At 44.2% G+C, this 17,619-nt stretch overlaps 1 protein-coding gene across 2 annotated transcripts in view; it reads left to right on the forward strand.

The window, feature by feature from the left end:
• CHUK (component of inhibitor of nuclear factor kappa B kinase complex) overlaps positions 1-17,619 on the forward strand; it is a 192,203-nt gene that overhangs the window by 96,802 nt on the left and 77,782 nt on the right. For both annotated transcript variants that reach the window (XM_077250778.1, XM_077250779.1), the window contains one exon: positions 6,522-6,626. In XM_077250778.1, coding sequence (XP_077106893.1) covers positions 6,522-6,626 — 105 coding nt within the window. The remainder of the gene's footprint in view (positions 1-6,521; positions 6,627-17,619) is intronic.

Below are 17,619 nucleotides of genomic sequence, written 5' to 3' on the forward strand. Positions count from 1 at the left end.
CTCAAAGTTGCAGAGAACAGAGAGACCGAGTAATGACTATTCTAACGGACTTGGGTTGGCTCATAAATACAAAAAAATCAAAGTTGGAACCCTCTCAAGTACAGGAGTTCCTAGGGCTGACGTTAGACTCCCAGGTTCAAGAATGCCGACTCCCGGGCCCCAAAAAAGACAAGATATTAACCATGATAGCACAAACACTACAAAACCCTTCCATGACTCTAAAGAGGGCAATGTCACTGCTGGGCTCTCTCTCTTCATGCCTGCCGGCGATACCCTTCGCACAATTCCACACAAGGGAGCTTCAGTGGCACATACTAGAATGGCAGTTAATATTAAAAAACAATTTGGAAAGCAGGGTCATTCTAAATTCCTCCGTTATTCATTCCCTTCTCTGGTGGGGAAAGAACCAGAATATTTCAAAAGGGATTCCTTGGGTACCAAAAATATCTCGGGTGATAACAACCGATGCGAGTCCCAGAGGGTGGGGGGCCCACATGGAAGACAGAGTGTCTCAGGGCAACTGGTCAATTCAGGAACTGTCAGCATCCTCAAATCAAAAAGAACTCTGGGCGGTGCATCGTGCTCTTCTATCATTCCTTACCTATATTCGGGGACATCATGTCCGAATTTTCTCGGACAACATAGTGACAGTAGCCTATATAAATCACCAGGGAGGAACAAGGTCTCGGTCACTGATGAATTCCTCCGCCAAAATTATCAGCCTTGCAGAAACAAATCTACTATCCCTTTCTGCACTACATATTCAAGGTTCAACAAACGAGAAAGCAGATTACTTGAGTGGAACCCAGTTGAAACAAGGCGAGTGGTCCCTGAATCAGTCTATCTACAACCAGATCACGAGAATGTGGGGAACCCCAACAATAGACTTGTTCGCCAATTGCAAAAACAAAAAAGTAAGCAAATTTTGTTCTGTAAGCCCGGAAGGGAATCCCCAGGCTCTGGATGCCTTTCTGATTCCATGGACACACAAACTGACATACGCTTTTCCACCAACCATTCTGATTCCGGCAGTCATTCGGAAAGTCAGAGAGGACAAAACAAAAATGATCCTTATTGCCCCATTCTGGCCAAAAAGGACATGGTTTTCCTGGGTAAGGATGCTATCGGTCTCAGACCCATGGGTTCTACCGAATTTGCCAGACCTACTACAGCAAGGACCGATCTTCCACCCACAGGAGACGAACTTGCATTTGACAGCCTGGCTTTTGAACGGGAACTATTAATCAAAAGAGGCTTTTCAGACAACTTGGTTGCAACATTATTAAAATGTAGAAAACCTATTACTACTAAAATATATGGGAAAACATGGAAAAAATTCTTGTCTGTATCCAAAGTTAATATCCAGGAGGGACCCTCAATTAATAAAATACTTGAGTTCCTACAAAAAGGTCTGGAACAGGGGTTAGCGGTTAGTACTCTTAAAGTGCAGATAGCAGCCCTGGGTGCACTCTATAACCAGAATATTGCAGCCAACCCATGGATAATAAGATTCATTAAAGCGGTAACAAGAGCAAAACCTGTAGTTACCCAAAAAATGCCCCCATGGGACTTAAATTTAGTCCTCTCAGCATTATCTGGTCCTCCATTTGAACCCATAGACATGATTCCCATTAAAATACTATCTCTTAAGACCATTCTTCTGGTAGCCTTAACATCTGCGCGCAGGATAAGCGACATTCAAGCCCTGTCCTCTAACCCTCCCTTTACAAAAATAATGGATGATAGGCCGGGTCAGGTCTTAGAGTGACTCTATTTGCCAAAAGTGGCGTCAAAATTCCATAGGTCACAGGAAATATCCCTGCCGTCCTTCTGCCCGAACCCTAGAAATGAGAAAGAGCAGAACTTCCATAATCTAGATGTCAGAAGATGCCTAGTTCAATACCTAGATTCCACCAGGGAGTATAGGAAGGAAGGCTCTCTGTTTGTCTGTTTTCAGGGTCCCAGAAAAGGATTCCGGGCATCTAAAGGTACTTTGGCAAGGTGGATAAAAGAGGCAATAGCGTTGGTATATTCATCCACGGGGAATGCGATCCCGGACGGTATGAGAGCGCATTCCACAAGGGCAGTAGCTACCTCATGGGCTGAGAGGTCAGAGGTATCAATAGAACAGATCTGTAAGGCGGCCACCTGGTCATCACCGTCACCTTTTTTTAGGCACTATAGATTAAATCTAGCCTCTGTGTCTGACTTGACCTTCGGTCGAAGGGTTCTTGAGGCGGTGGTCCCTCCCTAAGCTTAGTCTCTGCAATTCTCTCCGTAGTGCTGTCATGGGAGACCGAGAAAGTCATAGTTACTCACCGATAACTGTGTTTCTCGGAGCCCATGACAGCACTCGCTTATTCCCTCCCATCACCAGTGCGGTGAGCACCTTTTAATTACATGATTTATATAGTTTATATATTACAATTTAGGCACTGGGTTCCTTTTTTTTTTTAAGAAATGTTATAATATGGTATTTTCTCTGTTGTAAACTAACCTGGAGGTCCTCCGATGCTCTGTAAACCAACTGATGCGAGGGAGAGGTACCGCCCTTTTATCTGTAGGTTTCCTGTCCCTGAAGGGCGGATCCCCTCTCTCCGTAGTGCTGTCATGGGCTCCGAGAAACACCGTTATCGGTGAGTAACTATGACTTTTTGGTATAAATTATATAACCATATGTCAAACAATTTACTATTTGGCGCTGTAGATTCTACCAAAACCAACAGACTCGGCATTCATGATCTGCATGGTTTTGAGTCTTGTGTATTAGAATAATTAATTGAAAGGAGATGTGTTCAAAATAATAGCAGTGTGGAGTTCAATTAGTGAGGTCAATCCTTCTGTTAAGAAACCGGTGTGACTAGGATGCCTTTATTTAAGGGTGAGGCTGGGACATGTTGTACGTGCATTTCTCCTTGAAAGCCTGAGAAATATAGGTTGTTTGAGACATTGTTTAGAAGAACAGCATACTTTGATTAAAAAGTTGATTGGAGAGGGTACAACTTATAAAGAAGTGCAGACAATGACAGGATGTTCAGCTAAAATGATCTCCAATGCTTAAAATAGAAAGCCAAACCAGAGAGAGGTGGAAGAAAACGGAAGACCACCATTCAAATGGATGGAAGAATAGCCAGAATGGCAAAGGCTCAGTCAATGATCAGCTCCAGGATGATCAAAGACAGTCTCAAGTTACCTTTGATTACTGTGACAGTTAGAAGATGCCCGTGTGAAACTAGTCTCTTAGCAAAAAGTCCCTGCAGAGTCCCACTGTTAAAAAAATAAATAAATTAAAAAAAAGACATCCCAAAGAACACATTAACTGGCTGAAAGAGAAATGGAGAAGCATTTTGTGGACTGAGGAAAGTAAAAATGTTCTTTTTTGGGTCCAAGAGTCAAAGGCAGTTCGTCAGACGACCCCCAAACTCTGCATTCAAGCCATAGTACACTCTGGAGATTGTGATGCAATCATTATGATGTGATCATGTTTCTCTTACTATGGTGCCGGATCTATTTACCGCATACCAGCGATCATGGACCAGTTTGCATATATTAGCATACTTGAAGAGGTCATGTTCCCTTATATGGAAGAGGATATGCTCTTGAATTGGGTTCTTCAACAAGACAGCAACCCTAAACACAACAGTATACAAGCAAAATCTTGGTTCCAGTCCAACAAAATTGAGGTTGCAGCCCAATCCCCAGACCTTAATCTGATGGAACACTTGTGGGGTGACATTAAAAATGCTGTTTCTGAAGCAAAGCCAACAAATGCCAAAAAATTGTGGGATGTAGTCCAAGCATCCTGGGCTGGAATAACAGTTGACAGGTGCCAGAAGTTGGTTGACTCTATGCAACATAGATGTGAAGCAGTTCTAATAAACTGTGGGTATACAACTAAATATTAGGATAGTGATTCACAGGAATGCTAAATCCACAAAAAAGTACATATTGTGAGTCTGTAAAGGCAAATGCAGACACTGTTATTTTTTAGAACAGCACAATGTTCATTTCTTTCTATTTTCTGTAAAGTTGTTAACACATTAACAACCGCCGATACACCTTTTAACAGCGGCAGTTAAGGGTACTTAAACCACAGCGCTGCTTTTTAACGGCACGTAGGTTTGAGTATAGTGCCCCCCAAAGCCGGTCTTGCAATCGCACATCAGAGGAGAGAAATAGGGTCCCCCGATCACCCCCTTCCCGGTACAGGCATCCCCCCATGAAGTCCCCTGGGCCGCCGGCGTCATCTTCCGGGAGATCTGCCAGCCGGCACCTGGCAACAATAGGAAATTTTTCCTATTGGTTCATTTTGATCACTGTGATAGACTTTATCATAGTGATCCAAATAAAAAAATAGTAACTAAAAAACCCCTTTATCACCCCATTAGTTAGGGAAAAATAATAAAATAAATATTTATTTCCATTTTTCCATTAGAGTATGAGTTGGGCTAAAGGGAGTTGGGCTAAAGGGAGTTGGGCTAAAGGGAGTTGGGCTAAAGGGAGTTGGGCTAAAGGGAGTTGGGCTAAAGGGAGTTGGGCTAAAGGGAGTTGGGCTAAAGGGAGTTGGGCTAAAGGGAGTTGGGCTAAAGGGAGTTGGGCTAAAGGGAGTTGGGCTAAAGGGAGTTGGGCTAAAGGGAGTTGGGCTAAAGGGAGTTGGGCTGGGGTTAGGCTTAGGGATTAGGGTTGTGGTTAGGGATTAGGGTTGTGGTTAGGGATTAGGGTTGTGGTTAGGGATTAGGGTTGTGGTTAGGGATTAGGGTTAAGGTTGTGGTTAGGGGTGGGTTGGGGTTAGCGTTGAGTTTAGGATTAGGGGTGGACTGGATTTTGTGATTTACTCATGTTTTTGAACACACTGCTATTATTTTGAACACTACTGTAGTGATAAAAGATGACTTCTCAACAAGGCATATGTTTCAAGGCATAAAGTTATCCTTCTCCTTAGCAGTTTTTAACCTGTATATCCATATTAATAGCTTAGATAGATCACTTGTGGTAACAAGATACCCTTTAACCCCTATCCTAACATTTGCGGTACATGTACATCATGATTGGGAAGGACTTCCCGACCAATGCAGTACATGTATGTCATGGCGATGGCAAGCGCCCAGTTGCCACCACGAGGTGTCAGCTGATTCTGACAAACCAGTCCAGCAATATATGAACTCTAATATGGCGCTTCCTCCCTTCTGAGCTTTGCACTGTGCCTCAAAAGTAGTTTTCGACCACATATTGGGTATTGGAGAACTCAGGAAAAAATTTACCCCAATACTTGTTGTGCAATTTCTCCTGTTACCCCTGTAAAAATAAAAATTTTAAAACTGTTAAATGGTCATTTTTTTTCCAAATTGCAAAAATTTGTGAAGCACCTCAAGGGTTAATAAACTTCCTGAATGTGGTTTTGAGAACCTTGAGGGGTGCAGTTTTTATAATGGGGTAACTTTTTGGGTACTTTCTGTCATATAGGCCCCTCAGTCGCTTTAAATGTGATGTGGTCCCTTAAGAAAAAAAATGGTTTTGTACGTTTTATTGGAAAAATAAGTAATCGCTGGTCAACTTTTAACTTCCTAACAAAAAAAATGTTCAAACATTGCGCTGATGTAAAGTTGACGTGGGAAATGTTATTTATTAACTGTTTTGTGTGATATAACTCTCTGATTTAAGAGGATAAGAATAAAGTTTGAAAATTGCATCATTTTCAGAATTTTTCTAAAATTTCTGTTTTTCACAAATAAATACAAGTCTTATCGAAGAAATTTTACCACTATCATAAAGTACAATATGTCACGAAAAAACTTTCTCAGAATCAGTGGGATTCGTTGAAATGTTCATCTCATAAAGTAACACTGTTCAGAATTGTAAAATTTGGCCTGGCCATGAAGATGAAAACTGGCTCGGGTGAATGGGGGTTAAAGGGAAAGTCAGAAACATTTCTGAGGTTTCCTTGGGAAGACTCGTTACAAAGCATTTCCTCATACCTTCACTTTCAATTTCTTCCCCTTAACTTTGATTTTTTTATTCTGAATCTTGTAATGTACACATGATTCCCCGAACGACTGCTCGTAAATGAATGCATTGCTGCATGGCATAGTCTGAGCTAAAGAAACCTTTGGGCTTCCAAGACATTGTTCCATGTAGACAAATACCTGTTCCTTTAGAGAGGAGGAAGATGTCTTTCTATATGGCACAAGAGGTTGACCACTAATTTCTTATTGATGGCCTATGCATAGGCAACCCCATCGATCAGCTGTTAATTGCTTATGGGGAGGTGAATCTGCAGTACGTGGCTGCTATAGAAATGACGAAGCTGCTGTGTTCTAGCAACATCAGAGCACTTCTGGCCATTGACATGAACAGCCGATCTGCAGGGAGTACCGAGTGTTGCACCCTCACCAATCATATTGATGGCTTATCCTATAGATAGGCCATCAATAAAAAAAAGTAGTGGCCAATGTATTTAAGAACAAAATGGAAATGTATTGTTCTGCACTATTTTATCTATTTAATTGATTCATATTTTGAAGGCATGAGAAGATCAAGAAGAAAGACCCCAAACACATTTATGCTTACGAGGAGATGTCGGAAATTAGATTCAGCACACACTTGCCACAGCCCAACAATTTGTGCAGGTATGTTATTAGATTAAAAATATAGTTACATTTCGCAAATAAGTTATTAAATTAAATCATTTTTATTAGGCTGGTTTCACACTTGCGTTTGGCTGGTCTTTGTAGGCTGCTTACATCCTCCGTTACGCTCTGCCTTCTTCCGCATGCATCCTGTGTACCTATCTTTATCATTGGGTACGCAGGGACATGCGCACCCAACCGCAAAAATGCAAAAAGTTGCCACCCTGCTTGGGTGAAATGGAGTGCACAATTACACACTGTTACCCTCACACTATCCAGCTGAAAAACACAAAAGCTGGTTAATGCCTAACCTAACGACTAAGACAGGTCTGAAACAGACCTTGCTTCCAACTGACACTACACAAAACTGAAGGAGTCTGAGGCTAGCAGGCGAGGTATAGTCTACTGAGAAGCCAATTTTTATTTAGAACGTAATAAGTGTCAGCCTACAGGTGGCAGCGGACTACCCCATGGTTACTGTGTCCCCAATGAAGCAACCGAGAAAATCTGATAACACCCAAATGGAGTTTAAAATGTTCATTCATTAGGTGACAAATACATTGATTGCTACGGTAATATTTTGGCAGTGGAGAGGTGAATTAAAAAAAAACAAAAACACTTTATTGTGGTTTGCAGCCACTGTTAGATCATGCTTCCAGGTCAACATGCAAATTTTGGTGAAATGTCCTTGCTTCTTGACGAGCCATGAAGGATTCAGCTAGTCTTTTTCTGATGTTGGATGTGCATGGCCTGTTTTCAATCTTTTCATATTGCTGTCCCAGGGCATGTAATCTAATAGTATACTTGTTGAGTTGGGATCTGTCTTTGACAAAATTGCGAAGATCATCTGTTATATGCTCACATCATCTGACCTCAGTTCTAGATCTTTGATTTGCACAGAGAGATTTTTGACCACAGATGCTAATATCTTTGATATGATTTAGCAGATCCACATGAGATTCAGGTATTCTCTCACTGAGCTATTGGTTTCTGTAGGTTTCAGGTAGACACTCTAAGATGTTTCAAGTCGCCGACTAGGCTGCAGTTGAATTAAGCAATGTTACAACTCCCAACCATCCTGGATCCAGCAGGACAGTCCTAATTTGGGAGCACTGTCTCGGGAGGTCAGGGCCATGTCCTGGTTTTCACACTGTGTGTGCGGTGTTCCCCTCTCTTTGCCATGCTATTACTGTGTGTATTTCTGAGTTCATTGCTCAGAGTAGTTCCTTCTTTGTCTTTGGAGAGTGTTCGGCACTAGTGATGAGCGAATATACTCGTTGCTCGGGTTTTCCTGAGGACGCTCGGGTGGTCTCCGAGTATTTTAGTGTTCGGAGATTTAGTTTTCCTTTCCACATTAAATGTGGGGATTCCCTAGCAACCAGGCAACCCCCACATGTACTTCGGCTGGCTAATAGCTGTAAATCAATAAATAAGAAAAAACAGAATTACCATATATACTAGAGTATAAGCCGTCCCAAGTATAAGCCAAGACCCCTAATTTTGCCACAAAAAACTGGGAAAACTTAATGACTCGAGTATAAGCCTAGGGTGGGAAATGCAGCAGCTACTGGTAAATTTCAAAAGTAAAAATAGATACCAAAAAAAGTTAAATTAATTGAGACATCAGTAGGTTAAGTGTTTTTGAATATCCATATTGAATCAGGAGCCCCATATAATGCTCCATACAGTTCATGATGGGACCTATAAGATGCTCCATATTAAAATATGCCCCATATAATCCTGCATAAAGGTTAGTAATGGCCCCATAAGATGCTCCATAGACACATTTGCCCAATATAATGCTGCACAAATGTTGATTATGGCCCCATAAGATGCTTCATAAAGATATTTGCCCCATATAATGCTGAACAAACGTTAATTATGGCCCCATAAGATGCTCCATAAAGATATTTGCCCCATATAGTGCTGCACATGGCCCCATAAGATGCTCCATAAAGATATTTGCCCCATATAATGCTGCACAAACGTTGATTATGGCCCCATAAGATGCTCCATAGAGATATTTGCCCCATATGCTGTTGCTGTGATAAAAAAAAAAATCACATACTCACCTCTCGTCGCTCAGGCCCCCGGAACTTTCAATATTCACCTCTCCTCGTTCCGGGTGTCGCTCCGTCTTCAGCATCTTCTGCACTGACGTTCAGGCAGAGGGTGCGCACTAACCACGTCACCGCGCCCTCTGACCTGAGCGTCACTGCAGAAGACGCTGAAGACGGAGCAGCGCCCGGAACGAGGAGAGGTGAATATCGCGCAGCGCTCCCCCTCCCCATTATACTCACCTGCTTCTGGCGCGGTCCCTGCAGGTCCCTGGTTCTCCGGTGCCGCAGCTTCTTCCTGTACTGAGCGTTCACCGTTACCGCTCATTACAGTAATGAATATGCGGCTCTACCCCTACGGGAGTGGATTCGGGTCCATATTCATTACTGTAATGAGCGGTACCATGTGACCGCTCAGTACTGGAAGAAGCTGCGGTGCCGGAGAACCAGGGACATGCAGGGACCGCGCCGGGAGCAGGTGAGTATTATTAGACTCTCGTCCCCTACCGACCCCTGGGTATGACTCGTATAAGCCAAGAGGGGGACTTTCAGCCCCCAAAAAATGGGCTGAAAATCTCTGCTTATACTCGAGTATATACGGTAAATTAATAGAACCAGCACAGTTAAAAACAGGCATAAAATATACTCCAAAATATAATTATATACAATGGGCAAAAAGATTGTACAGTGAAGGACACAAGACAAAAAGGGAGTCCGACACAATTTCATATATGTAAAAATGATCGGGATTTCAGAGACCATAATATATATATTGCAACACTGTCACAGCACAATGGGTATAGTTAGAGTTAATTAGAAACCTATTCCCTATATATATACCCATGGCATAAACAATCCAAATCTAGTGCAAAAAAATAATCTCACTCAAATATGTCCGTGCAATCGGTCAGTCCACGCAGCCCCAACGCGGGTCCGCAGCGGTTTCCCATAAGTTTACAGTACAATGTAATCCTATGGGAAATGAAATCCGCAGTGCACATGCTGCGGAAAAAAAAACGCGCGGAAACGCAGCGGTTTATTTTCCGCAGCATGTCAATTGTTTGTGCCGATTCCGCTGCTGGTTTCCACCTGCTCCAATAGAAATCTGCAGGTGAAAACCCGCAGAGGAAACCGCGATAAATCCGCAGTAAAAACCGCAGAGGTTTTTCACTTCCGCAGCGTGGGCACATGGCCTTAATAATCATGTAAAGAAAGAAGATACATAATTCTTGTTTGGCAAAATGACACTTAAAGGGAACCTGTCCCTCCCCCCCCCCCCCCCCCAGTCGTTTCAAACTAAAAGAGCCACCTTGTGCAGCAGTAAAGCTGCATTCTGACAAGGTGGCTCTTTTAGTTCTGGGTGCTGTAACTAGAGAAATAATCAGTTTTTACCCTTCGCCACGACAGCACCCCACATGAGAGAGAGGGATCCGCCCATAGGAACAGGAAACCTACAGAATAAAAGGAGGCGGTCCCCTCTCCTCCTCAGTTTAGGTTTCCTGTTTCTATGGGAACCCAGAAGTACCTGCAGTCCAAAAGGATTCCTGGGCCATGCACCCGCCTGCGTCAGTCTCTGGTGGAACGGCAGGGGCTGCGGTACCAGAGGCAGCGGCGGGGGAGCCACTGTTTGCAGCCTCCCCCCTCGTCTGTTCATCGCCATGGTCCGGGTTCGGTGCCGCTGGGCCGCCCGGATCCATGAGGACGCGCGCGCTCAGCGGCCGGCTTCTTATCCAGCAGCCGCCGCATGGTAAGGAGGAGCGGCGCGTCTAACCCGGAAGCCGCTGGAGCACTTCCGGGTTGGGTCCGGGGAGGCAGGAGATTCGGCGCCAGATTTAAAAGTGCAGCGCTAGCGTCGGCCGGTGTGTGTAAGTATGGCTTCACCGGCCGATGTAGCGCACTTGTCTGCAACAGAGCAGTCTCCCAGTAAGGAGACAAGCGCCAGGAGCAGCACCAAAAGTGGAGATCGATCCCAGGAAAAGCGATCTGCCACCAAACAGAAAGGTCTTTCAGCTAAGAATCCGCCTCCAGAACCGGTACCTGTCAGCTTCACTGGGTGAGTTTTTAAAAGAGTCTCTTCCCATATGCTGATATATGTTCCTCCTATATCCCCTTCCTCTAGACTAAGAAAAGGACACATAAAACCAAACACAGAGAATGTGCCTTATGCTTGCAACCCCTCCCGGACTCATATACTAAGAGGTTATGTGCAGAGTGCATCGTTCTGACCTTACGGCAAGAAAACGTAATGACTCCATCTGACGTTAGAGCCATAATTCGGGAAGAGATGCATGGTCTGGCCCATACAAGTAGCACTAGTACCCGCCAGCCCAGCAGGTCCCGATCTCCAGTAAGCTCGGAGTCAGAGGTAGTGCAAAAATCCTCTGATGAAGAGGAGTCCCAGCCAAGTTCATCGGAATATGAAGGAGGGCTTTGTCTACCAAATAGCGGTGTAGACAGTTTAGTCAAAGCCGTCAGGAGCACGATGGGGTGCCCAGAGGAGAAGGGAAAGAAGTCAGCGCAGGACATCATGTTCGCGGGGTTAGGACAAAGAAAATGAAGGTCCTTTCCCGCCATACCCACAATTAAGGAGCTGGTTAAAAAAGAGTGGGAGAAACAACATACAAGAGGTTTTTTACCATCCTCTGCTAAAAGACGCTACCCCTTCAGTGATGAAGAACTTAATTCCTGGCAAAAGGTACCAAAAGTTGATGCTGCAGTGGCTTCAACTTCTAAACAGTCGGTCTTGCCTGTGGAGGACTCAGGGACGCTAACTGATCCGTTAGACCGGAAAGCAGAAGCCTTGCTTAAAAGGTCATGGGAGGCTAATACGGGGGCATTCAGACCAGCCATCTCTAGCACCTGTACTGCAAGGTCACTGCTAGTATGGATGGAGCAGCTGGAGGAACAAATTAGAAGTGGAGCTTCCAGAAATACAATTCTGTCAAAAATCCCTCTAATGAAAGATGCAGTAGCATTTCTAGCCGATGCCTCGGTGGATTCGCTACGCCTAACAGCCAGGTCAGCCGGCCTAGTAAACACAGCCCGGCGAGCACTCTGGTTGAAGAATTGGAAAGGGGACGCACAGGCCAAAGCAAAACTTTGTGCGATCCCCTGCCAGGGTGAGTTCCTATTTGGGAAAGCTCTGGACGAGCTCTTAAATAAAGCAGGAGAGCGGAAGAAAGGCTTCCCTAACCAGTACCTTCCCTCTTACAGGAGAGCTTTCAGGAGATGCCCCTTCACCAGGAATAAACCCACTGAGCAAAGGGAGCGCTGGGAGGCAAAGGATCCAAAACAAAAAGGTGCTCTGTTTTCCGGATCCTATAACCCAAAACGTAACAAGTACCGTTAATTATGAAGTGGGCGGTAGATTGAAATATTTCGCTGCTAAATGGAAATTAATAACATCCAGTCCTTGGATTCTGGACATTATTGGGAATGGATTAAAATTAGAATTTGATAGAATCCCTTGGGATTCTTTTATTGTAACATCTCCGAGAGGTCAACAACAACAAAAAGCTCTGGAATCAGAGATCCTATCGCTTCTATCTAAAAAAGTATTGATAGAAGTTCCCCGGGATCAAGAAGGGAGGGGGTTCTATTCCCCTTTATTCTTGATCAATAAACCAGATGGTTCATTCAGAACCATCATAAACCTCAAAAAACTAAATTCCTTTTTATGTAACCACACTTTCAAAATGGAATCCATTAGTTCTACCATCAAGCTTTTGTTCCCTAGGTGTGTCATGGCCGGGATAGACCTAAAAGATGCTTACTATCACCTTCCTATACATGCCGAACACCAGCAGTATCTAAGAGTAGCGGTCATCCTGGAGGGACAGGTTCGTCACTTCCAATATGTAGCAATGCCATTTGGGCTTTCTATGGCCCCCCGCATTTTTACAAAGGTGATGTTAGAGGTAATGGCTCATCTACGCCAACGGGACACTTTAATAATACCCTACCTGGATGACTTTCTAGTAATAGGGAGTTCTGTAGCTCAATGTAAATTGCGGTTGTCTAACACAATCTCATCCCTGCAGGAGTTGGGTTGGATTATCAACTTCGAAAAGTCCAGGCTGAATCCAAACACTACTCAAATGTTTCTAGGGATCCAGCTAGACTCAGTAAGTCAAAAAAGCTTCCTCCCGCATTCAAAGAAAAGGACTATACAGTCAAAGGTGTCAGAAGCGATAAAAAAACCCTACATGACTCTAAGGAAGGCTATGTCCTTACTGGGATCATTGTCCTCATGTATCCCGGCTGTACCATGGGCGCAATTCCATACCCGCCAATTACAGTACGAAGTATTGTCAGCCCAGGGACGGGAAGGACACCTAGAGAGTAAACTAACTCTCTCTAGAGATGTCATAGAATCTCTATCCTGGTGGCTAGATATGGGACACCTTTCAGGGGGTGTACCATGGATAATAGATCCATCCAAAATAATTACTACGGACGCCAGCTCTACGGGATGGGGTGCACATATGGAGGATGATATAGTCCAGGATACCTGGAATCAGTCAGAATCATCATGTTCGTCAAATTGGAAAGAGTTAACAGCAGTAGGGAAAGCCTTAAATTATTTTCTTCCACAGATCCAAGGAGCAGATGTAAGAGTTTTCTCAGACAACTCCACCACAGTGGCCTATGTAAACCGCCAGGGCGGTACACGGTCAGGAAGTCTGATGACCATCGCAGGGGAGATCTTCCAATTTGCAGAGACTCATCTTGCGTCCCTAACTGCCCTACACATCAGAGGAATAGAGAATACCAAAGCGGACTACCTCAGCCGAAACAGGCTGCGCCAGGGAGAATGGTCCTTAAACAGAGCCGTGTTCAGACTAATAACAAAAGCATGGGGAGTGCCTCAGATAGATCTATTTGCCACAAGAGGCAACAGACAGGTAGAAAGATTCGCTTCCCTGAACTCCATGGATCACCCAGACATGCTGGACTCTCTACACCATCCTTGGAACTTCAAACTGGCATACGCCTTTCCTCCAATGTCTCTAATTCCGCTAGTGATCAGGAAGATCAGGAGGGAGCAAGCAAGGGTAATCCTCATTGCACCCTTCTGGCCAAAAAGACCGTGGTTCTCCTGCCTCCAGAGCATGTGTCTATCCGATCCATGGATTCTTCCATTGGACAAGGAACTACTGTTCCAGGGGCCGTTTTTCCACCCGCAAGTGAAAGGGCTTCACTTGACGGCGTGGAACTTGAGCGGCAATTATTAACTTCAAGGGGTTTCTCAGAACAACTAGTAAACACCCTGCTACTAAGTAGGAAAAGATCTACAACCCTGATATATAGCAGGGTATGGAAAAAATTCTTAGACTTTCATACAGTACCATTCACTAAACAGGTTCCGATAACACCTATTCTAGAGTTCCTACAAAAAGGTAGAGAATTAGGACTATCAGTGAACACCTTAAGAGTCCAGATATCAGCGTTAGGAGCCTTATATGGATATAATATAGCCGCTGATAGATGGGTCTCCAGATTCATTAAGTCTTGTGAACGGAGTAACCCAGTACATATTCCCCGTCTACCTCCGTGGGATTTAAATCTAGTGCTAGAAGCCTTAACCAGCTCCCCATTTGAGCCTCTAGATTCTATACCTCTAAATGTCCTCACATATAAGGTAGCCCTCTTGGTAGCCCTGACCTCAGCCAGACGTGTTAGTGACATCCAGGCCCTATCAGTAGACCCACCATTCTTACTGATATTCCATGACCGAATAGTCCTAAAACCAGACCCCTCATACCTCCCTAAGGTAGCATCCACCTACCACAGGTCACAGGAAATATTTCTCCCTTCCTTTTTTGATTCTCCTGTAACCCCTGAACAACAGAAGTTCCACACCTTAGATGTCAGAAGAGCCATCCTGACTTATATAGAAAGGTGTCAAACATGGAGGGAGAGTAGGGCTCTGTTTATCTCCTTTCAGGGCCACAAGAAAGGACATGGGGTCACGAGAGCTACCATATCTCGGTGGATCAGAGATGCTATCTGCTTGGCCTATACATCGAAAGGCGAGATTCCTCCAGTGGGTATTAAAGCACACTCAACACGAGCCATGGCTTCCTCCTGGGCGGAACAAGCGGATGTCCCGATCCATCTAATATGTAAGGCCGCAACTTGGTCTACACCTTCTACCTTTTACAACCATTATAGACTTGATCTATCTTCATCGTCTGATTTGACCTTTGGTAGAGCTGTGCTTAGTACAGTAATCCCACCCGAGTAATAACTCTCTGAAAGTCTCTCATGTGGGGTGCTGTCGTGGCGAAGGGTAAAAAGCCGGATTACTCACCGGTAATGCTCTTTTAATGAGTCCACGACAGCACCCATTTACAACCCTCCCTGATTATGCACAGCCCTTTCTTTAATTCACAAATAATGGTTGTATAGAGTTTTTAAGATATTTTGCTGAATAAGAATTAATACTAAAGCTTTTGCGGTTCCCTTTTTATACTCTGTAAACTAAACTGAGGAGGAGAGGGGACCGCCTCCTTTTATTCTGTAGGTTTCCTGTTCCTATGGGCGGATCCCTCTCTCTCATGTGGGGTGCTGTCGTGGACTCATTAAAAGAGCATTACCGGTGAGTAATCCCGCTTTTCTAATTTGTCCGAAATACCTGGTCCTCAGTCAAGGAGGCCGGCGTTTCCCCCCTGCTTCAGACAGCACACAGCTGTCAAATAACAGAATGGCGGCTGACAGCACTGCTGTAGAAAGTGGTTGCCCGTCCTAACTCCACAGGATCCAAATGGAGAAGTGCATACCAAAAGTTCAAAGTGAAGGACAGCATCCAATCCAGGTGAAGATCATAAACGCTTTATTGTGCCATAAGTGCAACGTTTCAACCTCAGAGGGTCTTTGTCAAGCATACATAACAGTCAAAATGACGGCCTTAAATAGGAAGTGGATAACAACCACCTAATAGGTCCGCCCATAAAATTTACATACAAATCATCAGGTGATCATAATTGCAGAAAAAATTTATAAACAGTTAAATATATACAATTAAAAACATCATAATGTCAGTAAAAAACCCATTTGTTGATAATTCTATTCAAGATCATAGTAATGGACACATGTATCAAGTTTGAACATAAATAAACAAAGCTGGCTGTCAGATCTAAACCTATCAGCGCATATGTAAGTGCAAATGAACTGCCAATCACTGCGCTTGTATCTCACCCCCTGGTAACCCACCACTCAGCACCTATAATACAAGAAGACCAATCCTGTGCCTCAATACTTATGCAGTGGAGCTAATCCAGGCTCAGTACCTACGTCTATCTAACCACCCACAGGACCTGATATCTATGTCTGCAAATGTTCACATGACTCACCGGATAGAGTAAAAGGACTCATGTCTCCTGCACATGTCCGCCGGCTCCATAGCAACGCTGCACGTAAACAACAAGCAGCGCCGCCACGCCAGCCGAAGGACACGCCCACTGGAAACAGCAAAATGGCTATTCCAAACAGCAGAGCTAATCCAGGCTCTATGCCTACGCATGTTAGATCGCCTGTCGCTGTAATCACATGACCTACTGCCCGTGATATCAGAAAACCATCTGACTCACCGGGCAGAATAGGGGTTCCAAAATCTAGTGCGCATGCCCGCCGGCCCCATGGCAACGAAGACAACATGCAACGTCACCACGGGCAGCCGAAGGGCACGCCCCATAGCGGAATCAATCCAGACTCCTTACACTTCAACCCTCCCCCATAATTAGTCATGTGATTAATGACATCAGGGGCTCATCCAGGATACCCCATAAGGAAAAAGTCCCAGTGTGTATGTCCGCCGGCTCCATGACAACGTGTCACGAAAAGACATGCAGCGCTGCCACGGACCGCCGTGAAAACACAAACGGCTCAAAGACATGCCCCCCTGTCCAGGTGGTACAGAACTCATGTATAGAAGCATCATCATTAAAGGGTCTCATGCGCTAACGTACATATCCACTATCACAAGGGCTTACAAAATCCCATATATAGAGAGTAAAATAAAATCTCTCAACCATGTCCATAGAGAGCAACTCTCAAGGGTACCACCATCCCCATGGTTATCAAAAAGGGATATCTTATATCTACTAAAGTACCCATTCAAAGGATGAAAAAAAGGGAAGAGGGGGAGGGAAAAAAAGGGAGGGAAAGAAGGGGAGAAGACAAGCAACCTGGACAATTAACTATATAGCAACTAACATTGTCCATAAGAATCATCACAAGGGACAAAATGATAACCAACCATGCGAGTCGCACGAACCAAAAACGCTAATCAGGATACACATAATAAAAGGTTATAGTCAATATTTAACCCACCGGGCTGACGAGAGCCCAACTCAGAGATCCATCTGAGCTCTTTCTTTTTTAGTAATTTTACCCTATCCCCACCCCTACGAAGAGGAGGTACACTATCAATTACTCTAAACCGTTGCTGACTAACTGAATGTCCACACTCTACAAAATGTTTAGGTACCGGTAAATCCACTTTTTTAGTTCTAATAGTACTTTTATGTTTGCCGATACGAGATTTTATCTCCATGGTGGTCTCACCCACATAGGTAAGTCCACAAGGACAAACAATCAAATAAACAACAAAACTTGAGTTACACGTGTATCTCTCCCTGATAGAAAATTTCTGGCCTGTGCGAGGATGGCTAAAACAATCTCCCTTAATCATATTCCCACAGCACGCGCATCCCAAACAGGGAAAATTACCAAATTTCAGGGGACCCAAAAACCTCTGTAAGCTACCTGTCGTTGAACCAATATCAGATTTGACCAGTTTCTTTTAGATTACGACCTCTCTTGTAGGATAAAATCGGTGGCAGGGTAAATTCTTCGATTTCAGGTAAACCTTGATGGAAAATATGCCAATGCTTCAAAATCATGTTTTTCACATGTCCGCTGGCTGTACTAAA

Source organism: Ranitomeya variabilis, chromosome 4, assembly GCF_051348905.1.
Source record: "Ranitomeya variabilis isolate aRanVar5 chromosome 4, aRanVar5.hap1, whole genome shotgun sequence".
Classification (NCBI taxonomy): Eukaryota; Metazoa; Chordata; class Amphibia; order Anura; family Dendrobatidae; genus Ranitomeya; species Ranitomeya variabilis.